At 38.3% G+C, this 27,972-nt stretch overlaps 2 protein-coding genes across 2 annotated transcripts; one reads left to right on the top strand and one right to left on the bottom strand.

The window, feature by feature from the left end:
• Window positions 1-252: 252 nt before the first annotated feature.
• On the top strand, window positions 253-9,501 carry LOC119720131 (protein FAM166B-like). The gene is made up of 7 exons (XM_038189686.1): window positions 253-520; window positions 660-916; window positions 1,185-1,357; window positions 2,422-2,560; window positions 2,854-2,972; window positions 3,222-3,345; window positions 7,556-9,501. The coding sequence occupies exons 1-7, from the start codon at window positions 459-461 to the stop codon at window positions 7,648-7,650; spliced, it is 969 nt and encodes a 322-aa protein (XP_038045614.1). The 5' UTR covers window positions 253-458; the 3' UTR covers window positions 7,651-9,501.
• A 249-nt stretch (window positions 9,502-9,750) lies between these two features.
• LOC119720130 lies at window positions 9,751-27,548 on the bottom strand. Its single transcript, XM_038189685.1, has 14 exons — window positions 26,892-27,548; window positions 25,921-25,972; window positions 22,196-22,421; window positions 20,286-20,481; window positions 18,912-19,042; window positions 18,624-18,691; window positions 17,987-18,164; window positions 14,692-17,361; window positions 13,574-13,624; window positions 13,235-13,360; window positions 12,356-12,438; window positions 11,328-11,455; window positions 10,814-10,940; window positions 9,751-10,187 (listed from the first exon to the last, which is right to left on the bottom strand). The coding sequence occupies exons 1-14, from the start codon at window positions 27,384-27,386 to the stop codon at window positions 10,078-10,080; spliced, it is 4,641 nt and encodes a 1,546-aa protein (XP_038045613.1). The 5' UTR covers window positions 27,387-27,548; the 3' UTR covers window positions 9,751-10,077.
• Window positions 27,549-27,972: the final 424 nt, after the last annotated feature.

Below are 27,972 nucleotides of genomic sequence, written 5' to 3'. Positions count from 1 at the left end.
ATGTACTCTGAATGTTGAAGGGGATGACCCTCCTAAAAGATCACTTTCACCACAAGTGAATAAATTTGTCCGGTTAATTTGCGATCCGAAGCCTTGTATCGACTTTTAAAAAAAAATAAGTAGCGCCCTCTATTAAGACCATGCAATGATAGACGCGTTCGAACTTCGCGCGCGCGCGGTGCACATGGGTCTGTGACATGCGCAACGTTGTTTGTGACGTTAGATATTTAACGCATGCGCATTAAAAGAGTGCAACGGTAAACTTTGTATCATCAACACGTCGGTTCGGTACATGGCGTGTCCGGCTTCACCATCACCACTTCCACAAAATACTGCGAATTATTTTAAGGCAGTGAAGTTTGCCTTTAGACCAAACAATCCAGCGGCATTTTCTCTGCCAAATCCGGTTTTTAGAAGCAACGTTCGGACATCGATAACGTGCAACAACAGCAGATAAAATGCCGCTTTGGAGTAAAGGAAAAAGTGTCTTGATGACGCCGGACCCGTACCACACACCAGGGTAAGTTTTACATATCTCATTAAAATAGAATCTGAAGTTTATGCACTTACATTTTGCTCCCCACCACTTAAAGTTTGAAAATGATTTTCAAGGAGCTTGGTAATGTCTTAATACCCCCATTTTTGGCTTGACAAAACAGGTACTGCGGGTTCTGTCCCCAGTTCAAGTTCCAGATAGGGGAGACGTTTGGCCGGACCACTTCCCGCCTGTTGACCAACCCTAAAGTGGCCTGCTCGGGCCAGCCGGTCTTGGCTGATATCGGCCCCGTCAAGGGGCCCGATTCGCAGGGTACTGGGGAGACGAAAAGACTCGCTGGCAGGGCTGATGTGTTGAGGAGTCGGCGAGCGAGCTTTGGCGACCAGAAACTAGGGGAGACCATGGTCCCAGGCTATACAGGTAGGCTTATACATGTATATTAGACGGGATATATCGCATGGTAAAATCCACCAATAATTTAACTGGTCCGCTTTTATATGATCTTTTTGTAACTTTTTTAAAATTAAACTTAAAAGCAACTGCCAGTGTTGAATTTACGAGACCCTGCATGTGGATGCACCCATGGGGTTTCCTTAAAGCAACCTCATTGTACCAAATTTACCATAACCAAAACAATTTAATACTTCCCTCGTCAATTGACATCGTGTCTTCGTTTGATTTTTGCAAGGCTACATACCCAAAGGCGAGCACTATTTCGGCGATCGTTACGCCGAGAATTGCCGCAACGCCATCGCGGAGTTCGAGCAGGATCAGCGGAGTCACCAGGCCAAAACCACCGCTATGCAACGGGTCAGACACATCCAGGCAGGCCGCATCCAACCAACAGACAATGAGAAAAAGGTAAAGACTTATATCGTTGTATATGGGGATAGTTTTATTCTTTAAAGTTGCATAATGGCAGTGGTTTAAACAATAGGCCCAATATTATGCATATGGACATTGCTCAGTATAGCGGTGTCACGCGCGGCCCGGGCCTACCGAGAAACTTTGCTTATAGTACCCTGCTGATAAACAGCGATAAGGAGAAAGTTGCTTCACCCTGAGAAAGTTGAATGGACCCTGCTAAGGACGGCGCACTTTTTGTTCTTTTTCTGGTTGCCTTTTATTGGTGTTTTTTTCCCGTTTAATTTTAGTATTATCATTTTATTTAAATAACGCCGGCCTATCTAAGTATCACGGGTTTCCCCACAATTGTACATTGTGGCAAGTTCATGGGCGTCGCGAGGGGAGGGGGGGGGGGGCACTTGCCCCCCCCCCCCCTGGAAAAGCAAAAAAAAAAAAAAAAGAAGGGAAAAACAAACAAACAAACAAACAAGAGGCGCGAAGACAAAGTGGTATAAATTTAATGAGTTGGGGGGGGGGGCCAAAATGTCCTTGCCACCCTCTAAAACTGATAAATCGAGAATGTGTTGAGAGAAATACAAGCATTTTTTGGCAATTTTTTTTTGCCCCCTCTAGAAAAAATCCTGGCGACGCCCATGGGCGAGTTCAAAACATAAGTGTTCGTTATCACAAAGTTAAAGTGAAACTTTACTTTGACGCGATTTTCCGATTGTATTTTGAGTTGCGGATTGACCTTTCGCAGTCATTGGGGTCCTGCGCCCCTAATCCGGCCCCACGCGTGCCAGTACATTTTCTCGATATCGCAGTGAATAACTCGTTCATCATTATAATTGTCATTGAAAACTTCAAAAGGCCAAAGTCTTGTTCGACTTTTAACTACACGTTTTTGAAGAGGTGGAACACCTTTTAGTATAGTAAGGCACGGCTAAAATAAAATAATCACTTTATCAATGGACAATGGCTGTTTTAAATCTAGCCGTACTTAGATAGTGAATGAATGAGGCCTTTTCATTGGGGAAAATCTTGTGCACACTTATGCATGTGTTTGCCAATGCTTTCAGGAACTGCGCTGCCGTGGTCCCCTGAAGCCAATCAAGAAAGACATAACTCCCGTGGTATACGGCAAACCAAACGAGCAGCAGCACTCTACATCACCGTACTACATGGCTCAGCACGACCCGCAGAAATTCTTCATGTCAGGTAAATATATAGGCCTACTCGTTGTTCACGAAAGGTCAACACTGCAGAATGTTAGTCGTATTTTTCAATACCCTGTTTAACTAACGGGAGAATACAATAACTAGTAATCTGGAACAAAACACAGACGTTTATTCAGCTCATCAACGGAATAAAATTCGTAGCGGCATTCCAGTCATTTCAGATATAGGGGGCCTACCAACCACGCCCTCTGCCCTGTACTTACCCTTAATTACTTCATTGCATTTCTAATAATATCTCATGTATTTCTCCTCTACTTTTCTCTCTGGTTGCAGGTTACACTGGCTTTATCCCCAAGGCACGTGGGCTGATTGGAATGAGTTATCCAATTATCACGAACCACGCCCTCAACGAGTTCACAAGCGATCCACGCCATGCAATGAGCCGTCTGCAGGTAAGCCTTCAAGACATGGTACCAAAATAATGCATTTTTTACCAACGTAAAAATACATGTACAGGTGCCGATTTGTTGGGGATGGGTTGATTTGTATATAGATTTTGGTGGAACAGGATTATTGGCAGAGTGTGTCAGTGATTGCGGTCACAAGTACAAAATGTATATCGTCTTTTTGGGTACATTTTTTTAACAGTGCTTGTAAGACATTATATAAATAAAGAGTTTGTCAATGATATTATTTTACAGGGGGCTTTGGATAAAGGTGAAATGCCAGTGATACGGGGTTGCATCAAGCTACCTCGCCTGGACCCCAATCTCATTTACCCAACCGAATCTGGTCTGGTTCCCCACTACACCGGGCACATCCCAGGTAAGCAAAATTACAAGATATTGTTCAAGCCTTTTTGGTACGTTATTATGCAGGTTAATCTGAGGTAAAATATAACAAAAAGTTTTGTTGCCAAATTTAATAGAAACCCCATGCATTTCTTTGGTAATAAGTTTTGTGTGTGACAATGTAAGCTTAAGGGGATAACCCCTTGCAATTTCAAGGAGCACGTTTGTTAATGTAAAGGTTAACCTCGTGCATTGTTTGATGTTAAATTTTTTTTTTAGGTTTATCTCTATAAATGTGGAGCTACTTTTTTCTGATTAAACCACAAAGGTTATGCCTTACAAAATGTGGGCCAGATTTTTAATTGAAATGTAATGTGAATCTTTCTGATGTGTTTTGGGCATTTTTGGGCATATTCCCTGCAATTATTGAGCACTTTTATTTACGGCCAAAATTGACATAAAGTTGCAAGGGGTTTCTCTTACATTTACCAAAACAAAATTGGTCAAAAATTTAGTTTTCTTCAAACTACTCAGTAATACCTTTAGATGCAAGAGGAACACATTTAAGTATTTATGCAGCCAGAATTTGGAAGAATTGATGAGCGTTGTTGAGAATTTTTAAGCAAATTCATTTTTTTGCCAAAATTGAAAAAAATTGCAAGGGGTTAGGCCTAACCTTACATTTGTCACCAAATTTGGTCAAAAATTGACTTTCTGCAAACGACTCAAAATATCTTTAGATGCAAGAGGAACACATTTTGGTATTTATTCAGCCAAGATTTGGAAGAATTGGCCAAGAAAAACCAATCTATTTTAAAAAATTAAAATTTTTGACTGAGTTTTGTCCCAATTTTGAGGCATAATTTCTTTTGAATGGCACATCTGTCCAGGAAACGTGAAGGTATGTGTTTAAGGGACCTGTGGGCATCTTTCCTGCAATTTTTGAGCAATTTTATTTTTCGGCCAAAATTGAAAAAAATTGCAAGGGGTTAACCTTACTTTTTCACCAAATTTGGTCAAAAATCGACTTTTCTGCAAACGACTCAGAAATACCTTTAGATGCAAATGGAACATATTTTGGTATTTATTCAGCCTTAAATTGGTACAATTGGCCAAGAGAAACTAATTTATTTTTGAAAAATTAAAAATTTTGACCGAGTTATGTCCCCATTTTGAGGCATAATTTCTTTTGAATGGCACATTTGTCCCGGAAATGTGAAGGTATGTGTTTAAGGGATCTATGGGCATCTTTCCTGCAATTTTTGAGCTATTTCATTTTTCGGCCAAAATTGAAAAAATTGCAAGGGGTTAACCTTACTTTTTCACCAAATTTGGTCAAAAATTGACTTTTCTGCAAACGACTCAGAAATACCTTTAGATGCAAATGGAACATATTTTGGTATTTATTCAGCCTTAAATTGGTACAATTTGCCAAGAGAAACTAATTTATTTTTGAAAAATTAAAAATTTTGACCGAGTTATGTCCCCACTTTGAGGCATAATTTCTTTTGAATGGCACATTTGACCCGGAAACGTGAAGGTATGTGTTTAAGGGATCTATGGGCATCTTTCCTGCAATTTTTGAGCTATTTCATTTTTCGGCCAAAATTGAAATAATTGCAAGGGTTAACCTTACTTTTTCACCAAATTTGGTCAAAAATCGACTTTTCTTCAAACGACTCAGAAATACCTTTCGATGCAAGAGGAACATATTTTGGTATTAATTCAGCCTGAATTTGGAAGAATTGGGCCAAGAAAAACTAATTTATTTTTGAAAGATTAAATAATTTGACTGATTTTTGTCTCAATTTTGAGGCATAATTTCTTTTGAATGGCACATCTGTCCAGGAAACGTGAAGGAATGTGTTTAAGGGACCTATGGGCATCTTTCCTGCAATTTTTGAGCAATTTCATTTTTCGGCCAAAATTGAAAAAATTGCAAGGGGTTAACCTTACTTTTTCACCAAATTTGGTCAAAAATTGACTTTTCTTCAAACGACTCAGAAATACCTTTAGATGCAAGAGGAACATATTTTGGTATTAATTCAGCCAGAATTTGGAAGAATTGGCCAAGAAAAAAAAACATTTATTTTTGAAAAATTAAGAATTTTGACCAAGTTTTGTCCCCATTTTGAGGCATAATTTCTTTTGAATGGCACAGCTGTCCAGGAAACGTAGAGGTATGTGTTTTAGGGATCTATGGGCATTTTCCTGCAATTTTTGAGCAATTTCATTTTTCGGCCAAATTTGAAAAAATGGCAAGGGGTAGTAAACCTTACTTTTTTACCAAATTTGGTCAAAAATTGACTTTTCTGCAAACGACTCAGAAATACCCTTAGATGCAAGAGGAACACATTTCAGTATTTTTGCAGCCAAAATTTAGAAGAACTGATAAGCATTGTTAAGCAATTTCATTTTTCGGCCAAAATTGAAAAAATTGCAAGGGGTTAACCTTACTTTTTCACCAAATTTGGTCAAAAATTGACTTTTCTTCAAACGACTCAGAAATACCTTTAGATGCAAGAGGAACATATTTTGGTATTAATTCAGCCAGAATTCGGAAGAATTGGGCCAAGAAAAACTAATTTATTTTTGAGTGATTAAATAATTTGACTGATTTTTGTCTCAATTTTGAGGCATAATTTCTTTTGAATGGCACATCTGTCCAGGAAACGTGAAGGTATGTGTTTTAGGGATCTATGGGCATTTTTCCTGCAATTTTTGAGCAATTTCATTTTTCGGCCAAATTTGGTCAAAAATTGACTTTTCTGCAAACGACTCAGAAATACCTTTCGATGCAAGAGGAACATATTTTGGTATTAATTCAGCCTGAATTTGGAAGAATTGGGCCAAGAAAAACTAATTTATTTTTGAGTGATTAAATAATTTGACTGATTTTTGTCTCAATTTTGAGGCATAATTTCTTTTGAATGGCACATCTGTCCAGGAAACGTGAAGGTATGTGTTTTAGGGACCTATGGGCATCTTTCCTGCAATTTTTGAGCAATTTCATTTTTCGGCCAAAATTGAAAAAATTGCAAGGGGTTAACCTTACTTTTTCACCAAATTTGGTCAAAAATCGACTTTTCTGCAAACGACTCAGAAATACCTTTCGATGCAAATGGAACATATTTGGGTATTTATTCAGCCTTAAATTGGTACAATTGCCAAGAGAAACTAATTTATTTTTGAAAAATTAAAAATTTTGACCGAGTTATGTCCCCACTTTGAGGCATAATTTCTTTTGAATGGCACATTTGTCCCGGAAACGTGAAGGTATGTGTTTAAGGGACCTATGGGCATCTTTCCTGCAATTTTTGAGCAATTTCATTTTTCGGCCAAAATTGAAAAAATTGCAAGGGGTTAACCTTACTTTTTCACCAAATTTGGTCAAAAATCGACTTTTCTGCAAACGACTCAGAAATACCTTTCGATGCAAATGGAACATATTTTGGTATTTATTCAGCCTTAAATTGGTACAATTTGCCAAGAGAAACTAATTTATTTTTGAAAAATTAAAAATTTTGACCGAGTTATGTCCCCACTTTGAGGCATAATTTCTTTTGAATGGCACATTTGTCCCGGAAACGTGAAGGTATGTGTTTAAGGGACCTATGGGCATCTTTCCTGCAATTTTTGAGCAATTTCATTTTTCGGCCAAAATTGAAAAAATTGCAAGGGGTTAACCTTACATTTTGTCACCAAATTTGGTCAAAAATTGACTTTTCTGCAAACGACTCAGAAATATCTTGAGATGCAAGAGGAACACATTTCTGTATTTATTCAGCGAGAATTTGGAAGAATTGATGAGAATTATTGAGCAATTTCATTTTTCGGCCAAAATTGAATAAAATGCAAGGGGTTAACCTTACATTTTTCGTCAAATTTGGTCAAAAATTGACTTTTCTGCAAACGACTCAGAAATACCTTAAGATGCAAGAGGAACAAATTTCAGTATTTATTCAGCTTTAAATTGGAACAATGGGCCAAGAACAACCAATCTATTTTTGAAAAATTAATATTTTTGACTGAGTTTTGTCCCAATTGTGACGCACAATTTCTTTTGAATGGCACATCTGTCCAGGAAACGTGAAGGGATGTGTTAGGAACCTTTGGGCATCTTTCCTGCAATTTTTTTAGCAATTTTATTTTTCAGCAAAAAATCAAACAAAATTGTAAGGGGTTAACCTTTCATTTGTCACTAAATCTGGTTCATCCATTAATCTTTTTTTTTTCTACAACAGGTCAGAAGTTCCGCTATGGTACAACCTTTGGTCACAGCACCCGCAATGCAAAGCGAGTTCAAGCCGGCATGGGTGAGCCAATCTCATCCAAGTAATCAGATGGCAACTCAGTACTCCAGCAGGCAAATTTAACTTCATCCGTCCTTATATAATATATTATAGAATACATTTAGCCTGCTGTTCCGTAATTACCATATTATTGCATACTTTCATACATGTACAACTGAACAATAATATGAAACACGATTTCCGGACTGGTGACTCTGCCATTTTCAGAATGTTTTATTTCAAATAAAACAGCATTTGGATTATATATTTTTGCACACATCACTTAACGGTGGAAAATTTAAGAGTATAAATAGAGCTTTCTTTAAAATATTTGCGCTTGCGGAAAAAATACAATATTTACATCATTATGGAACTCCTATACAGTAAAACAAATTCACAAACCATATTTGGTAAAACAAGCTTTGCCAAAATATAAGATAACATACTGTGCATCCAAAAAATAACAAGATTGATAAAAAAAATTTCCAAATTGCTTCATACATGCAGATCAGTAAAATGTAAGCACTCAAATTGCAAAACAAAAAGCTATGAATCAATGCAAAACCTATTTAAGGCAACTAGTTTATATCATATAAATGTAATCTTATCATTGTATTAAAGACTGTCTGCAGATTTTAACATCAAGGTAAGCAACATTCTCAATCATAAAAGCAAATCATGCAATCAAACTTTCTGAAAGCCAAACTGAAGTAAATAAAACATAGGAAAGTGTTTTGATATAATGTCGACATTAAATTCACAGCAATTTTATGTAAACCTGTGCCTAATGGAATTTTTTATTGCTTAACATTCATAATGCTATAGGTGCACTATAGGTGCAATTAAAAAATGCTGAACTTCATAAAAGCATTGCATGCAAAAAGTGCACTTAGTATTGCCTCAAACCAAATTCAAATAATACAGAAAAAAAATGAAAGCTTTAATAATTATTTATTCATACTGCTTGAACATCAATCAAAAGTCACATTATTTTCAAAATAACAAGACTTCAGCCAAAACTTTTTATTTTGTATGTAGTCAACGTGGAAGGTTTTGAGTATAGACAAATCCGGGCAACAGATCACTGTACACTCACGAGGGCCCCCTTTAATGGAGAACCCATTGTGCACGCTATAGACCTTTATCATGATGCCACCATTTCAGTCATGTTTCCTGTATCCAGTAACAGTACTGAATGATAATGTTTTTTTTTTAGCAAAAAGGAACCAGACTATTTTTCCTTCCAGCCTCGCTTTGGTTACAGTGATTTGAATGGGAAAAATGGTGTATTGTAACAAAGCAACTGCCGCGTGACGGATTATCTACCTAGCACAATGCTTTCGCCATTGAAGGGGGCCTTCGTGATGGAATTGATGGCGTCCACGGATTGGTCTATACAAATCACTGTAGATCTAAAGAGGTCAACCGCCCTCTACTGACATTTGGTGTCAAGATTTGTAAAAATAATTTCACCAAGTCCAGTTGCAAAAATGTGACAGAATAGATATTCAAGAAGCCAAGCCAATTTAACATGCAAAAGCCAACACAATATTTCAAAAGCATGTATATTGATAAATAAAACATACAGAATCTGTGAGACATCTTTGGTGGATGGACAATTTAAAGTCCATGAATATTATACCTGTAGCATTGCAACCTATCAGGCTGACAAAATATTCTTCTTTGGCAGCACAAGTACATGTGTATCAAAGGCTTTATAGTTGGACGGAATAATCACTGAATTAAGTATAATACTCATGTTTTCTGAGGTAATAACAAGAAACGGAGCAGCTAATTAAATCAATTTTAGAGTCAACATACAATTCATTGACAAGAAGGAAATCTGAGCCACCAGAGACTATGCAAGTGACCTGGGCCCAATTTCACGGCGCTGCTAAGCAAAAAAATTGGTTAGCACAAAAAAAGTCTGACTTATAAAAGCAGTTTACCAGCCAAAACTCCACGTTATTTTCATGCTATAGCAAACAACAGCTGAATACTAATCAAGAGCAATATACATCACATGGAGTTTTGGCTGGTAACCTGCTTTTATAAGCCAGACTTTTTTGTGCTAAGCAGATTTTTGTGCTTAGCAGCGCCATGCAATTGGCCCCTGTGTATCATTTAAATTATTTTGTTTTTTTACCAACTGCACAATCCGAGAGTGCTGGTGCCATCAACTTTCTTCGAGCCATCATTGGACAAATATTATTTACTTAGTGATGCCTGTATAATAAATCAGCATGTGCATGATGACCTACCCAAAATGCTTGGCATAGGCTGATTAGTGGCCACCAACGCCCTTGGATAGGGTAAAGGGGACAATTGTTCCCCTTTGAAACTGAAAAATTGTTGAAGCAAGAAAGGACTTCAAATAGTATTTAGACAACAAATTTCTGCTCACCTTATAATGCTGTTTTGTTCTTTGTTCATAATCACAATAAAACATTTATGACAGTATGAATTATTCACGGTCAGTGCACTCGCAAACTGGAAATATGCTGGACGTAGGACGGCGTCAGTAGGTCCGATCCTTTTAAGCATTGGCCAACGCTGTAGTCACTTTCAACTAGTTGTTTTTCTTCTGTAACGGGGATAAAAAACCAAATATTTTGATCCCCTGATATACAGGGTGAGTAAAACAAAAAAGGAAACCCAACTAGCAGAACCAATTATTTAATGAAGTTCTGCATGTAGCACTTTCAAAATCTAGGATATGGAAGCCCAATTAATAAGCTTTCTTTTAGTACAAGAATCATTCCAATCACTCATGTACTTTTCAAGTTACGGAATTTTGAACACAAACACCGTTTTAAAGTTCTGTCCACGGATACAAAAAAGGTAAGTGTTCTTTCAGCAAAACGAAAACAATTCACATAGGGATGTATGTGAATTGTTTTCGTTTTGCTGAAAGAACACTTACCTTTTTTGTGATCTGTGGACAGAACTTTTAAAATGGTGTTTGGGATTTTTCTATACATCGAACAATCTTTTGTGGGCCCTATTGTGTTCATTATAGAGTACCAAAGTTTTCCCGCATATTCTGGTTCACGCGCAATAGCTTGTAAGTGTTTGATCACATCAACACGTTAACCAGCCCCTGAACCAGAACAAAGACAGATTACATCACACTTTGGTACTCTATAGCGAGTTTCCACCGAACTCAGTGAAGACATGAATTGAACCACATTGGTATGAAAATATACACACCTTGACTCAGGGTCCACTTGTCTTGAGCTACATAGGTCAGGGCAGGGATGCAGTACTGGGCCACACCCAGTTCATTCGGTTCAGCACAGTTCATCATCCATACTGGAAACATGGCTTTGGTGTAAAACTGTTGGGATTACCGACAGAAATTTTGATATTTTTAATGATTTATGACAAGCAATACATAGATTTCAGCTGATAGACGAACACTAAATGTGTGTTTAATTGCCCACGTTTGTACCGATGGCATGCATAGCATTACCTTGCACTGTGCGCATGCACGGAAAATACAGTGATTGTGGACTGGGAATGTGACTGCATTCTGGCCAAATATTAAGCCCAAAAATTCTTGTACTACGCAGTTTTCTTAAAAAAACATTATATGAGAACCTTTTTATTTTCAACTACACTTTAAACACATTTAAAATTGTTGTACAACATATGAATGGAACAGGGATTTAGTCAACTACTAGCCAATTAACAAGACATTATGAAGGAAGCTTCTTGTTCTTGCCTTTGGGCATCCAATGTGTCGATCCAATTTCTGCAGCTCTGAGGGCGTTATGAGATAGACACAACCTTCCACTGAGCTGTCTGGACTGAAGGCAATGTTGGGGAATCCACCAGCTTCCAAATCTGCACCTAGTGAAATATAATAACAGAGGGATAAAGAGTTTTAGTCATGTACCTTTCAACATTGTTGGCATCAGGTTAGGGTAGCGGTACTTTCCTCGCCTTCCACCGCTATGACCCGGGTTCGAATCCCGCCTGGGCCAATATGTGGATTCGGTTTTCAGTTCCTACCTGATTCGTGGGCTTTCCCTAGAATATCATTCTGGGCTTTTCCTCCCACCACTAAAACTGTGATTTCCTTCCACATCTACCAAGGGACCCCACTGGGAAAAGTTGAAAAATTTTCGTGGGTTATCCCAGACAGTTGCCGAATAATTTCAATCAATCACTCAATTCTTAAATCACAAGCTTGTCAGGTGAACAGTGACAAAGGCGCTTCATTGTCATTCTTCATCCCTTGTTAATTGTAGCCTTACCTGTGATGAACCTGTGATTTAATGTGTGTTGGACTTTACTTAAACTCTGAGAGGGTTACAACATGAAACAACAGTTCAGAAAACGGAAAAAATGTTGCAATCTGACGCCACTTTTTTCTTCATATATCCTCTCAATGAATTGCAAAATTGATGATAAGACATGAATCTGGGACTGAGAAACATTTCCAATTTTGTTAGGAAATACTTTAAAAAAAATCTTGACTCTCTATAGACTTTGTACACAATCGCAGAAGTGGCGTCCGGTTGCAACATTTTTTCCCCAGATAACTAGTAAATAATGAAGCATTTTAATACAATTTTATTATTTTCTATTTTTAAAAACCCTCAAATTTTTAAGTTTAACTAACGGCCAATTACAGTATCGAGTATCCACCAAAACAATCCACTTAATAACCGACATAAACCTGATATTTGCTTGGTGTTAGTTGAACGGTTCAGTCAAAATTCAAACATGATAATTTGTTTTTCCTACCTCTTTTGTTGAATGTTAACTGGAAGCCAAACAAGACGCCCCAGAGTCTATGGTCTGCCTCTCTGCCAATATAGGAAGTCAATCTGGGAATGCAACAGATACAACAAATGTATTTTACACTGTATGCTTATGACACCACATAACAAACCAAAGCAACTGCAAGTTTCAATGCATGTTTTGGGTTTGCCTTCCCAACATATTTTTTTTTTTATTGGAAAAAAAGTATGTATTTTTTTTTATTGGAGAAAAAATATGTATTTAAAAAAAAAAAAAAAAAAAAAAAAAAAAAATTGGCGAAAGGCAAAACCCAATATTGCACTTACATCACCCCGACACAAATTCCATCTTATGAAATTTATCAGTATTCCATGAACAATAATCTTTGCCATGAAAAAAACCATGCCATATTATCTTCAAGTTTCAAGTAGTGTTGGTTTAATTAATTTCCAGCCAGCTGACAGGTAACATGAAATTTTAAAGCAACTCAAAAGTCTGAAAGAGTCCAGTTATTGCTCATCCCCCCCACTGACCCCCCCCCCCCAAAAAAAAAATTGGAATGAACACATTCTACTCCTACTGAGAAGCATTAGGAACACACTCTCGTAATAGTTGGTCCAGTTAACTTATTATTTATGATGAGGCTTGCGTTTTTGCCGAAGTCAATTGAGCGTGAAAGGCCGACTGATAAGGTTTGTGCACAAAACGGTTTTAGGGTTTTAAACCCCAGACGCTTGGGGTTTTGTGTACAACAATTGGAGGACCATTTTTTTCACTGCAGTGTGCTAGTAATGAGCTACAGCCATACTTACAAATCCGTTCAAAACTAGTAAAATGAAATATTGCCAAATTTTCATCATGTTCAAATGATGCATGACCAACCTGTTCTTGTTCATGTCGGCTCCATATGCAAAGTAGTAAAGGAACCCTGGTGGTGGTTTGGCATTGATTTTGAAGCACAGAGGGGCAGGGACACTGGCAGCAGGAAAAATAGTGTCCTTGGGAAACCTAAAAAGAACACAAAACTGACAAATTAAATGACTTTCAACTCTTTCTTTTTTTCATAATGACCAATCTTGTTGGCAAGTGCTGCTTTCTACTGTGTCTGTTTTTAAAGGTGACATTTGGCAAATTCTGTGAATTATGACTGTGGATATGGCATATTGAAATATCTCCAAAACAAAAGGAGTATAAACTAGGATGAACAAATTTGCTACTTACCTTGGTTTAGGCAACGGCTTGGCCACTACCTCAAGGGTTTCTGCCTCAGGACTGTAAGCAAATAGAAGTAAAAATATGCTATTTTACCCATCGCAGACTGTGTTGAAAATTCATTGTGATACTGAAACTAACTTGTGCCACATGAATTTGATACACATACAATATTTTCAATGAAGTCCCAGCGATTATCCCACAAGATACATACACAAGTACTAAAACGGCACTTTTTTAAACAGCTAAATATACATGCATACCTGTACCTCTGATACTGCGATCGCCACATGATGTATGTAGCCTACATGCACAAGAACTTGCATGTGAAATGCATCTTTGGCTCAAATGCAAACCTTACATAGTCTGTAAACTGATTCCACAGAATTTTTCTTTTCGGCCCATGCGAAGGAGCAAGACGTCAACACACCTATACATGCACATGTAATTTCCTATTTCTGTAGATGTGTCTTGGGTGTAGATGTCTGATTGCCTGTAAGGTGATTCATGGGACTGTTCCATTTAAGGAAGGGAGGAATCTCTTGCATTTTGCATTCTGTAGTTTCTGTTTAAAACATTCCTGAGATGTTCATTTTCAAAATAGTGTTACGCTATCATGCGAGAGAAAAACATGTCAGTGTCAAACAATGTTACAATTCAACTCTGCAATGATATCTGAATACTTGTTTGATTTTTGGATACAATTTCCTATTACATTTGTCGAATGAATACAATTTTTTTTCAAGCAGGTGTTCCTGGATCCTGAATAGTGCAGTGCAGTGACTGATTATACAAGACAGGATATTGGGGCAGGTGTCGGCAATAAGAATCTATTAAAGGGCAACAATACACCAAGAAGCATATTTGTGGTCTGGAAACACATGTATATATTCTGACTGTAATCAATTTAATTCTGGACATTCAGTAGGCAATATAAAAATCCAAAATAAAGTGAAGGTTTTATCAAGGCACACACAAATCACATAATGATATGCTGCTACCAAGTCTTTGGCATAAACAAATTTGGGATGCAAATTTTCCATATCATATTGATTTGGAAAAGTTGATTATAGAGAGTTATTCTGACTAGCTATTAGGTTAGAGTATTAAATGATTGACAAAATTACCTTGATTGATGCAAATCGACCTTATCTACTGGATTAAGATCTCTGATCTCTTTGTCAGTCAGCAAAGCTTCACTTTGTTTGGGTGACTGCTCACTTTGATCGGCTACTCTACTCTGCATCTCGCTCGAGCACCCACTGTCACCAGCCATCTTCAACTGATCATTCGGCTCATCTGTGCCATTACACAACCTTGATCCGTCCAGAGAGTGGTCAGTTCTGTGATCTCGGAATTCAAACTCCGAGAGAAAACTCTGGGGTCTCTTCGAGGCACTTGACTGCCTGGATGCACACTTCATTCCGGTACCCTGTAGAATCATATAGTCACCCTGGCTGAATCTGGGAGATGTTAGCTCGTCACTCAAGAAACCTTTGTGTCTTGGTTTCTCTATCATGGACTGGTATTCCAGAATTAGATGCTTTTGGATTGACTCCTCTTCAATCTCTGCTTCCTGACACCAAGAGTTGATCTGTCCTCTATTTCTTTCAGAGTCACACAACCCTTCCACAGCACTGTAGCTTCTTTTAGAAGCATCTGTGCTGGAAAGCTTGCCGTTGACTACAGCTGAAGCAGATTTGGTTTTAAGCGTGTGTCCCGACGATCCAAGTTTTTTGTCGAATGTGCTGTGAGGACAGAGACACACATCCTCATCAAGGCCGCATATGCCACAGAAGAGGAATGGTTCATCTATGTCGGGGATGTCATCGTAACCCTCACTAGCGATATCACCTAGCCTCGCATTGACATCATCCATGAAAGGATCTCTTTGCACAGTTTCAAGTTCTACATCAGCGGGGTTATCTGTGTGCGATGTCTCATATAATCTCTGTTGAGCTCCACCTGTGCTCCCCGTCCCCGATGGCTGATCATTTTGCACATTCCCATTTCCACTGTCACCGTTGGTGTTTGAACCACCTCCATTCCCACCAGCTGAGCCACTGCTGTGGCCATGAGAACCACCGCCTTGGCCACCCTGATTGCCATCCTGATCTGTGTCATCTTTCTTGAAACCATTACCCTGACAACCACTACTCTCATCATCCTGTGTGTCCTCATTACCGTCCTCCTCTTTTGCTTGTATTTCATATTCATCATCGGGCAAACCAGTTCTTTCTCCATTGCATTCATTAATTTGGATTGTTTTGTTCTCTGTGGCAACATCAACTACCGGTACCTCAGCCAATTTTACATCATCTGATTTCTGTTCACTGTCGCTAATGATTGCATCTGATGATTGTCTAATTACGTCTGCATCTTGCTCAACCAGCACGTCTGGTACTTCTTTGGATGTGGTTCCTGATTCTGGTTCAGTCACTTCAATTTGAACACTAGTGACGATATCTACACTAGCCTCTAGATTAGCAGCCACTAATTCTTCTTTTGATATGGGGGAATTTGAATTGTTTTCAGTGGTCTCAACTCCAGCAGTGGTGTCTGTATTACCATTTGCTTGGACCTGGATTGTAGATCCTGTTGTAAGCGACTTTTCTTCACTTTTGGCATCAGCAGAGGAAACTCCCGTTTCTGTGTCTGTTGGTTTTTGTTCTTCATTCTGTTCCAAGCCATTATCATTAACAGTTCTATGATCACTTGCAGTGTCCTTGGAAATGCCATTTTGTTGTAATTCTTCTATTGGTTCTTTAGCAGGTGGAATGACTTGATCTGCATCTGTGTTGAAATTGGTGATTGAGTTCTGCTCATTTTCCACAAGGCCACTGTCAATGTACCTGTACAATGTACTTTCCCTAATGTCCTTATTCTTTGAATTTTCTTGTGTTAACTTGTCCATCACTGAATTCTCAGACAAATTTGAATTTGATGAAGTGTCTTTTTGAAAGTCCTCGTTAGTTGGGGTTACAACCTCGTCCCTGCTTTGGCACTCTGTGTCATCATTTGCTATTTTGTTTCCTTCAATTGTTACTTTGGCTTTGCTTAAAGAGCTTAAGGAACCGCGTTCAGCATTAGATTGCTTGGCAGCTTGCTTGACACTTCCGTCTTCCCCCAAACCGTCCTCGGACACCATGTCGGTCAGTTCAAAGCTGACCTGATCCATCTCTATGTCAGTCATTGAGCTCTGCCTTCTCATCAGAGTGCTGCTCGCAGTCCTGCTGGTCGGCGTGTCTGACCTAGTCTCCGAGTCTGCAAAATAGTTATCGTACTTCTGGTCCAGGGTGGCATCTCCTCCTACTGTGCTTTTCTTGGCACTGTTGGTGACTCTCTCGACCATGTCACTGAGAACTCTGGCTGCCCCTCCTTCGTTCATGTAATCGCTCATGGTGGCCTTCACCTCTTCCTTGACAGACGATTCTTTGTCCTCTCCAGCTTTTTCGTCTTGGACTTTCTCCTCGATTACAGGTGCATCTCCTGAAGCAGAGACCTCCTCAACCTGCTGGAAACTGAGATCTATCTTGCTGCCACTCTCATAGCTGGTTGCGTAGGCCTCCGAGATCTCATTTACTCTGCTGTGGTCTTCTTGGGTCTCGCTGTTCTCCTCCTGGGATTCATCCCTGTCATGGGGTGACTCTGGGATGTCAATGTGGCTGGTCAGGGCATCTTGGAGGTAGGAGACGTTATCATCAGAGAGGCTGGCTAGGCTATTTGGAGGCATTCTGGCACCAGATAGGACCTGGCTGAGTTTGGATATTTCATCCTCAGTTCCTACCTGAGTTTGTCTGCAATAAAAAAGAAATACAGGCAATATAAGAAACTACACGGCACCGCATAGGTACCAAGGGTTTACTACAAATCACTTGAACATGTGCTAAACTTGTTGTTCGAAATCGAAACTGCTTAAAAAAAAAAGAATTCAAGGTCACCTTTATAGATTCGCGTTAATGTTACAGGTAATTTGTTTACCAGTTATTAGAAATAGTGACCTGGTACACGGTACCCTGTGGAGACATGTGCATAGTAGGGAACAAAAGATTGTATACGTCTCCACAGGGCAATTGCTATAGATGAATACATCTCCACAAGGTTATCACGAAATAGATATATGTATTTTACTCAAAAACTAGGAATTTCCAAGGTGGGTTGATCCGTCGCAAATTGAAGTATTTTATGTTAGGGATATTAAATCCGAATTTCAGCTCAGGAAATTAACTCTGGTTAAAATAGGAGCATTTTGAAACTATACTTTCAAACTCGAAAACTTTAGTACACAGAACAAAGAAATGACTCCACAAGGATACAAATTCCAGTATGTGTATTTTAAAGTGTTCAATGACAAAAAGAAGACAAAATCAGCTAATCCGAGGAAAATTGTGATTTAAAAAAAAAAAGTGATTTAACTCCTACCCCACATGTTCTTCAAGAAACTTGTCTCTATCAGTGGACAGCTGGGAGACAACTGACGTGCGATGGACAGACTCTCCAGTCATTGGACGAGGCTGGAATATATCAGGAGGGAGCATGCTCAGAAGTTCTCGCTTACGTTGCAGCATCCGACTCTCGCTAGGTCCATGATCCCCTTCTTCTGCAAAGTTAAGTTTAATTAGAAGTTAGAAATTTAGAAAGTTAGTTTAATTAGAAAATAGGTGCTCTACCAACTGAGCTAGATTAGAAATTGTAAGTTTAAAACAACTGTTATAAGATTTCTTTTTAAAAGATATTCAAAATTTAAACTATGGGTATGGTATTCTTAGTTACAATTTAATATTGTTTTAGTCAATGTTTTATATTTAACTGCTTTTTAATTTTAATATAATAAAAAACTAAATTAAAATAAGTATTTTTTGGCTTTTTCAGTCAGTCTAGTATGACAATAAAAATATAGTATGTAAATATATTTTGAAAAATATTGGTGACTTAATTTTAATTATTAGTTTCACCGGTAGTTCCAAAGAAATTTGTCAAACTTTTTAAAAGAATTTACGTAACCCTATACAAACTTCTAGCAATTTCGGAAAACGAATCCATCGAAAAGTAAAATTACCTGGTTGGATGCCTTTACAGTTGTCAATTGCAGGCCCAGAGAGCTTGAACGTGTGCAGTGGTTTTAACCTATGGAAGAGCATAGATAAATCATTATTTGAACAATACTTTGACATAATTTGCACTTTGTTTATTCCTTTATAGAGTCAACAAAACCACTGTTTCCATATGCAAATTATAGTGGTGCTTTAAAATTTGCCTTTACTATCATTCATTATTCCAACAAATCTTTGAAGGTTCAGGGTTCGGAAAGTAAATCACAATCAAGTGAACTTTTTCCCTGCCCTACCTTCCCTTCAGTAATCTTCCTCCTTTCTTGCTCTGCGGAGGGGACTGTTGGCGATTCAACACCCGGGTGACCTCCCTCAGTGCGTAAATGGTACGTTCCTTCAGGTCTTGGCTGGGTGACACAGGGCGATCCTGTTACAAAACCATTGCCAGAAAATGGATGAGCAGCCAATCAAAAGCCATAGTGAAGTTCAAAGAAACTCGTGCAAGTTCACCTAAATTCCTTCTCAAAATAGTTATTTAAGGTACACGGTAACGATAATTGGGAACGGCAGCTTGACTTTACAATGAGGAATTTCTACACTAACTGCTTCCAGTGCAGAAAATAAAAGAACAATGGAAAGTAACAGAAATTTTGTGCTTCTTCACATGAATTACTTCTCAAACTACCGGCAGCAACTTCGTAATTAGCAATGGCAGCCCAAGAAATGCACAATTTACCAATAAAAGCCCATACTCATCAATGAAAACTTCTTTCATGTTTCATAGTCAAACTGAAAATTAAGAAGACATTAATCCTTTAGCAATCCTTGTTCAGGTTTAGAATTAAAATTGATGAAACTGTGTATCTATTCCAGAAACCTTTAGAAACAGAATTTATAAGGAACTTGCATCATGATATGTGTGCTTTGTTAAAGTGACTTGGAGCCTAAGAGCTAGATTTCTGATTATGAGTTTTGAAAGGATGAAATTTATCACAGGAAATCGGGATGACAAGGCATGAATGATCAGTGAAACTACTCAAAATCCTTTCCTCAAGGTAGTTTTTCCAACAGTTTAATGCTACAATCTATACAAAGACACTACTTCAGGTGGATTAAATAAAGTAAAAAGTCCACGCAGGTGTGCAAGCCTACAATAGAAGAGTTTTTGTGGTGCGGATAGGGATGGAGGAATCGTGTTAAAGCTCGGCAACCTATCAACAACAGAGTTATTGTGCTTGACCAACTCAGCTTGAACCATTGGGCAAGACATGAGGGGCCAGAAAATGAGATTAACTGGGACAGTAAAATGGTGAGGAGGGGCTCACAGAAAGATCGTCCTAGTCACAGCAACACAAAATGGGAAAGCATCACTTGAAGAAAAAACAAAAACCGACTTTGGTGGAGTAAATGAGAAATGTTATCTTCCATTTCTGTTTAGACCAAAAACCTATACACAGCCTTGTGATGATTAAAATTAAATTAACAGAAGTTTGAACTAACAAACTTGTCCACTTTTCACATAATCATCCACCTCCTTTTTATGGTATATTGTCTTGCTGGATGACAGTTACTTTGTTGTGATAGTTCACCGACTTCTGATCTGCTGAGGGGAAGGTCTGACAAAATTGAAACATCAACGAATGATGAATTAACTTCAGTTTTTAACTTACCACTGGCACCTCAGCATTCACATCATGCTTGAAAGGCTGAGAGACATGAGCATTTGGTTTGGGGGCTAACGTCTCAGCTGCCAAGCTCTGAGGGAGAGGGGCCAGCTTCTGCCGATCATTCGGGGTGCCATGCTGGGGCCAGTACTTGTTGCCCATGGACCAGAGGTTGGGAGGGCCTGCCAGGAATGCTGAACTCCTAAGGTGATGACAGATACCAGTCGGAAATGTTTAGGTAAAGACAAGTACTTCATACTCCATAGAATACAACTAACACTGCAAGTTCCAAACAACTTTTTTTGAAAGACGCAAACACTTAACATCAGCAGATTTACAATTAAAATCATTCCCTTCTACCCAGAAGGAAACAATTTTTTTCATAATTTTGTTCAACGACTAAAAATGTCTTACTTATTGGAAAAGAATCTTTCATTTAAATTACGCCAACTTGTGCAAGCACAAGGCACAAAGTTTGACAAAAAAGAGGTTTCTATGGACAGTAGCAAGAAAAACTAAGGATGTATTGTTTTTACATCAACTAAAGCACATTTTTTCTTTTGAGGAGTTGGAGTTCACAACTATGGATTGACAGTTAAATGTCAATGATGTGACGTGACACTGATATAGAAAACCAAGCACATTTATGATACTTCTGATGCAAATTTATATACAACTTATAAAGTTCTGTGAGTGTGGCTATATCATTTACAGTCCTAGCCCAAACACATCAGTAACTTAAACCAAGGATGTCTAGCATGGCTTCAAGATTTGTGTGAAGTCAGACCAAACAAATAACATGTAGTTCAGAGGTGGAACAGTGTCAGAAAACAAACACAGCCAGTGTAGAGAACCCGATCCTCGCCATTATTGAATTCGTAATGAATCTGGATGCAATTCAAAGCTCACTGAATTAGACAGAAGTTCAAATTTCTTGCTGTTCCTTTTAATTTAAATACAAATGTACATATTTCTTTAACTTGAAATCAGCGAATTGCAAAAATGACTCAAGGCATTGCTTTTTTGTTAACGTAATATCTGAAATTGTCAAAGGATATGGGTAGACAATTCCTGCACCTTTAAACTAACATTTCTACATGGAATTTTGGGTACAAATGCTGGCCAAATTCTTGTATTGACAAGTTTGGGAAAATTTATGTTTGCATTCCTATGAATAGCAAGTCAAGTTGTTGGTGTCCAGTGTTTGAAAACTGTTTAACTTCAGATTAAACTTCATGATAATGTACATGTATATCCTTCTGTCAAGAAATTGTATTTGCCTCGCAATGTTTCCCTTTTTGTTTCAATTAAATTTGGCTCTGCCTTTTATCGCCAAACACAAACCAGTTTAAAAATTCTTGGGACAGATGTTTGCGGGAGGTCAGATCTGAATGAAAGTGAAATGAAAAGAACCATATCAACTCAGCCAGGGGGAAGATTGAATTAAAGGATTTCATTACATCCATTATCGACCACCCGATAAAAGGCTGCAGTCTTTGTAAAGTTTATTTGAACTATGTGGGTCTGTACAATTGCTATAGAGTGCTGCGCTGTTAACTCAATACTGGTTAAAGTGCCATCTATGTAAGCGAGACCCGATAATTGTTTGTCGCATTTACTCTTATTTACCAGTTGATCCAATTATCAATGAAGAGCTTTTGTAGCTGAATGCACAATGGAAAATTTAGACTTCGGTTCACAGTTTGTCCAAATTTTGGTCCCCAAAGGATGTCAAGTTTCTGGTAATTGGCGTCATAAAGTGAATGAGGTCTTAATTCCTCCGACAGGGCACTGAGCAAAATAATTGAAAACATGTAGGATTTCTTGGAACACTGGGCAAACTTTCCATTATCAATTATTGAATACTACAAGAACACACTTATCCATGTCATTCACTATGTAATCTCTGCACTTACTTGTGCGTAAAGAATGAATTGTAGTTGTACGGCGTGGTACAAGGCGTGCCCCTGGATTGCGCTCTTGAGGGTGATCTGGTGACAGGTGGGGTGTAGGCCGATTGGGGAGGGGAACGGGTCTTGCGCCCCGCCCCATTCAGGAGGGGATCCGGGCGTTTCTTGCCTGCAGTTGTTAGCTTGCGAGGAGAGTCGGACGACTGTCTTGATTTTGAGTGGGGTTTGCCCTCTGAAAAATACAAGAAAATTAATAATAAATAAAATTTATAAAAATTTCAGGCTATGACTTAATTAAATTTATCTTGTGTGGTTTATGAGCAGCAAGTTAAAAAACTGGTACGCAGTAGCAGGATGCACACTGAGAGACAAGTTTTTCTGTATGAAGCAGACAACACTTTGCATTACAGAAATGTACAGGCTTGTACAAACTTGTATTATCGGCATGTTTTGTTCATCCACTAACTGGTATCCACTTAAAATGATATTCATAAACGTGTGATTTAGGTGTATTTCGTGGGAGTACATGCATGCGACACTATGCAGAACTCAATGTCTGAGGCATGTGACTACTGAATCCAATTCACAGCTTTTCAGAACAAGAAAAATTCTGTCATTCAAAAGTGAGATATTTATCCAGTCCTACTGATTTTTTAGCAATCTCATAAAAAATAATACCACAATGGCATCAAAGAACAGAAAAATAGTTTCACGTTTCATTGTTCTGGCAGTCCTTGTAACAGACTTAATGGTACCCCTCAGCGTTGGTACCATTTGCCCCCCAGCTGTACAAAACAATATGAACCGTATCACAGCGAACAATAGGACCTAGTCTACACCTGCCCATAACCTCAGCAGGGTCAATTCCGTTGCTCTCCGTCAACAATGCCAGCTTAAGGACCCAGTGATCACGCATTTGTTCCCAAGCTAAAAAAGGGAATGATTGACGCTGCATGAATGGAGCAATACTTTTTTATGGGGCGATTTCTTTTAACTTACACTCAACCTTAATTTTTACTAGACACCATCTCCAAGTGCACAACATACTGTATTCAACTTGAAAAGAAAACCTCTTGGTTAATTATTACAAACGAAATCGACTGTTTCATGCCATACATCAAAACCGTGACAGTGCTAAGATTCTTATAACTTGTGATACCGTACAAATGTACTTGGGACAAATCTTGAAATGAACCATAAAATACATAAATTAGTATTTCCCAATTTTGTTTCTGACACGAACACCTGTTAAAATTGCACTCCATTGAACCATTCCAGTTTTTATCACCACATAAATTTCTGCCAATCACTTTTATGCCTGGCATAACGGCCAACTGTCAGGTGAGATTTTTAAGGAGCGGCAGGTGTGAATGGAATTTGGTTAATGATTAAACCGTTCCAGACAAATACGGTTATCATGGTACGGCATTTCAGTCACTTAGGGTTTGTGTGAATCTCTAACCATAACCAGCAGGTGTAAAAAAAATGCACATTTCACACATCCCTATACAAACACCGCATTTTAATCTGCATTTTAATTGCAATCTTTTTCTTCTCTTGTATAGATCTGAACAGAGTCAATTTCATTTCCGTGCAATTTTCTTTTATCTTAACTGCTGTTAATGACTACTCATTACAGAACTGCCACTCAATGACTGGTGAAAATTAAGGATCACAATGTGAAGAAATAACATCAACAATTTTATTATTTAATGTTTGATTATAAAGCAAAGTTCACAAGAATCTGTGGCACACTGCAGGTAATTGCCTTCTCCAAACAACGCTGAAGCACATTTTCAGGTTGATATCCGCACATAAATACCAAAACGCTCTTGTGCCAACAGAGGGGATGAATGATGCAGCTCCAGTTGGATTGTTGGGCAAACACTAGTGTAGGCAGAATCAACACTAGATGGGACATGGACAATGGAAGAGGACGGTGTTAGAAAATATTGGTTCTCATGTTTTTTTCATGTCGGCGATTCTCCAAAACTGAGTGAGGCCGAACTCTGCCTCTTTCACAAACAATTTGCTTTCATGAGCTTTTGCTACCACGCAAAACACAATGTACTGCACCTGAGATATTTACAATGTATAAATCTTTTCTTCAGTTTTTTTCCAACTATCGATCACGTGCCATCAGAGTTAACCGCTACTTTTAATGCTTACTAATTCAATGTATGTGGAATATAATGATACTGCCAAAAATAAATGGGGCAACTGAGAGTGGGAGATTTAAGATACATGCTTTTACTTGTTTGTATCAGTGTTATTATCCAGACTGCGCTAGATTTTATTTTTACTAGCCCTGAATTAACCATTAATTAGTCAAGCTAGATAACCTTTTAATACGTGGCTCCACAATCCAGCGAAAAACACAAAACATAGTTTACAACAATATATATTAAAAATTATTCAAAACCTCAAGTTTTATTTACATTGGCCCTTAATTTACTATTTCCACTTTGTTTGACTACAATCAGGGTTGAAAAAAGGGGGGGGGGAATGCACATGTTCAGCTTCCATCAAAATTAGAGTAAGGAGAGAGTTTTGCATTCTGATGCCAATTTTTTCATCAAATATCATTTCAATGAAGGTCAGTCAATTGGGAAATACTTTGAAAATGTTCTTGACTCTCCATAGACTTTGCACACTACCGCTTAAAAGTGGCATCTGGATAGTAATTCTTTCCTTAATTAAAGTGAGACTAATACATCACTTTGATGTGCTGAAGCACAAGATCTTGGGAACACAGGCTTAAGTCTGACTGTCTCTTACTCTTAGGGAGGAAAGACTACATATTCTCCCCTGTCTGATGATGGGTACTTTCTGGTGATTAATTTGGTAGCTGTTCACTTACTTTAAAATTAAAAAGCGTAGAAGTTAGATTTCCTAATCAGGATATTGTGCGGGATCAAAATGTAGTGGGATCAAAATGAAGATTCTGTTATTTTTAAAAGCCTAACTCATCTGACAAATTCATTTTTAACCCTAATCATGGTCTTTTGTGGATTTTATCGAACAACCAAGTACAATGTAGCAAGATATTTTTGGACAATGTTCAACAAATTCAACATGATTTACAGAATATAAAACAGAATATAAAACAGAATATAAAACAGAATATAAAACAAAAGACAATGGTGAAATATACAACATCTTGGGATAAAACATTGCTAAAACCATATTGAATACATACTGTGCTGTAGCCAGGCTGGGACCTCGAGTGCAGAAACACATGCAAAACTCAATTAGGCCAACTTTACTCAGTCTTTAGCCAACAAAATTCTCCAAAATTTTAATGAGGCAAAGACAAGGTCCTCAGTATTTCAACAGCCAAGTTTGAGGTCTCAATTCAATTTTTAAAGGAGTCTTTTCTTTAACAATTTGCACATGAGAGTGAAGCCAAGTGATTTCAATTTGAAGTCTAAGACTAGACTGGTACAATGGTACTTGTCCAACTTTTTGAGAAGATGGACCCTTCAGTAGTCTGGTGGCATGACCATGGAAATGTGTAAAAATACCAGAGACTGGGTACCAGCTGCTTCTTTTGTCATAGCTGATTGACGCAGTACTAAAAGGGTGTTGGACTGGTTGTTTCATGTGCTAGTCTATTTTCTTGTATTGCACTCTTTTACTAATACTAGCTTAAGTTTTGGCCAAATTTTCGGGCGAATCTGTACCTTACATATATATTACAGTGAGAAAATTTGTTACAAAAACATACTTACCAACAATAACCTTGTCAACTGGTAAATTGTCTACACTTAGAAAAGGAGCAGGCTGAAAGAAAACACCAAAAATATGAATGTTTATTGACAGGCTGTAAAAATTGTTGGCAAATGAAAGTTTGAACACTGATCTGAATTTTGTAAATGTACACGTTTGCAAGGATCATGTTTCATCTATATGAAGAAACTATTATGTCACTAGTCTTAAGGTCAGGCAGAATAACTAAAAACAAAAATATAAAACTGATTTCATATTGCAGTGCAGAGAGAACAATTTCTTTGACGCACTTCAAGCCTCTGGTATAGCAGCTCAAGACCTTTTTTTAATTACTAAGTAAAATGTGAAGTCACATTTATGAACTCTTTAGTCCGAATCTTTGTCCCTTTTACAAAATATGAAAAAAAGGAAAACTTGCAAAATTTGAAATCTAGGGAATTTTAATGTGCCAAATTTACATACCCAATAAATATTAGGCTGTCGTTCATTGGTTTCAGTATTTAATTTATGCTAAAATTATAAGCAAGTTAAATTACATTTAAAATTTACAAGCATAACTCTGCACGTCACGTACAGTACAATACATTACATGGCCGAATTAAATTTTCAAATATTCTGTATACCAATCACTCTAAATGCATTATTAAAATGCTGAGTAAAGATATGGAAAACATTTTCTACTCACTCAACTAAAGCTTTATGTGATACAACTAACCTAATTTTTAGTTTTTAAACTAATTATCAATTAAACACCGTCTTGATTTTTTTTGTTTATATTTTAAACACTATGTTGGGACTGATAAACTTTTATTTTGAAATTAATGTACTTAAAAAATTATAATTCCCTAACCATGGAGGAATAAGCCCTAACCAACAGGATGCCATGGTGCCTTAACTCATAACATTAACAAATTGATGTTTAATATGTGGTAATTTTATTTCATAACTACTTGCACGATTATACCATTTTTACCTCGTCTGCTCGTCTTGGTCTGGCTCTTGACCGAATTGTTTGGCGAGAAACCTGTGGGCTGCCTGGTGAAACTCCCTCCGTCACGGACGGCATCATGACCGAGTCAGGCACACCCCCGCCGACGAACGGTTTCTCTTGTAACCTTGCCTGTATTCCAATAATCTTCGTGGTTTCCGTGATGGCATTGGCTTGGTCTTGGTCCCTTGATAAATTTGGGGTAGAGCTGCTTGAGGTGAGTCCACCGTAGCCGTGGCCCGGCGAACCACTGGAGTAAAAGCGAGTGCGTGAACCAACTTTAGCCGAGGCAGGTGTATCTCCGTCGGAGAGGTGTCCACTGCCGTGCGCAGGTGATTCCCTGCCCCGTGGAGATTCCACGGTCGCCCGGGACGTTCCGGCCTCGACTCCCCGCACCTGGCCTACCTCCACCGGCTCACGCCAGGTGATTGTGGAAGGCACCATGCTGGCTACCTCGTCTATCGACATGACTGCTTGCATGGCAGAAATGTCACAAACGGAGGAATTCCACCAGTAAGAAGGTGAAACATGTCACGTAAAAAGCCAACACGCAAATGTCACTTGTCAGCCATCTTGATTGAGACCAGTCACCGTAAATCGGGATCGAAATATTCTTCCGCCTAATTGATTGAAAAGTTAAGAAAACTTCGCAACCATCAAATTAAGAGTTTTTCTGCATTGTAGTTTGATAAATTTACATAAGTAGAATCAATAGGCCAATAAAAACATTCAACAACTGAAGACATTGTCCGAAAATCTGTCAAGTTACAGCTTGATGAAGCGGCCTACATTTACCGCGGACTGGGACAGTCTAGACTTTGTTTAGGTAGTGCGTCACGAAGCGTCCGTTGCTATATCTACCTGCATGGTACATTGCCTCCAGCCGGCCCGCTAAATACATACAAGTTAGAGAGGCGTGCATTATGCATGTAACTGTGCTGGTGCGTACACAAAAAAAACGCTGTACCGTGCGGTAATATTTGTTGAGCTGGGGGCCGTAATGATAAGTGTGCCGTTTAATTCATGAAGCTTTTCAATAGGCCCTTTAGTATGTTGAGCCAACAAA

The sequence above is a fragment of the Patiria miniata genome, unplaced genomic scaffold (assembly GCF_015706575.1).
Source record: "Patiria miniata isolate m_02_andy unplaced genomic scaffold, ASM1570657v1 HiC_scaffold_9, whole genome shotgun sequence".
Lineage (NCBI taxonomy): Eukaryota > Metazoa > Echinodermata > Asteroidea > Valvatida > Asterinidae > Patiria > Patiria miniata.
This window is presented reverse-complemented; position numbering and strand designations above follow the sequence as displayed.

What these genes read in the sequence shown, in the direction of transcription:
- LOC119720131 (XM_038189686.1), top strand. Translation starts at nt 459, where the DNA reads ATGCCGCTTTGGAGTAAAGGAAAAAGTGTCTTGATGACGCCGGACCCG. An exon ending in GACCCGTACCACACACCAGG is followed by an intron (nt 521 to 659) that starts GTAAGTTTTACA and finishes TTGACAAAACAG; the next exon opens with GTACTGCGGGTTCTGTCCCC. An exon ending in GCAGAAATTCTTCATGTCAG is followed by an intron (nt 2,561 to 2,853) that starts GTAAATATATAG and finishes CTCTGGTTGCAG; the next exon opens with GTTACACTGGCTTTATCCCC.
- LOC119720130 (XM_038189685.1), bottom strand. Translation starts at nt 27,386, where the DNA reads ATGCAAGCAGTCATGTCGATAGACGAGGTAGCCAGCATGGTGCCTTCC. An exon ending in TTTCTTGAAGAACATGTGGG is followed by an intron (nt 17,362 to 17,986) that starts GTAGGAGTTAAA and finishes TTTTTATTGCAG; the next exon opens with ACAAACTCAGGTAGGAACTG. An exon ending in CAAGTGGACCCTGAGTCAAG is followed by an intron (nt 10,188 to 10,813) that starts GTGTGTATATTT and finishes TCCCCGTTACAG; the next exon opens with AAGAAAAACAACTAGTTGAA.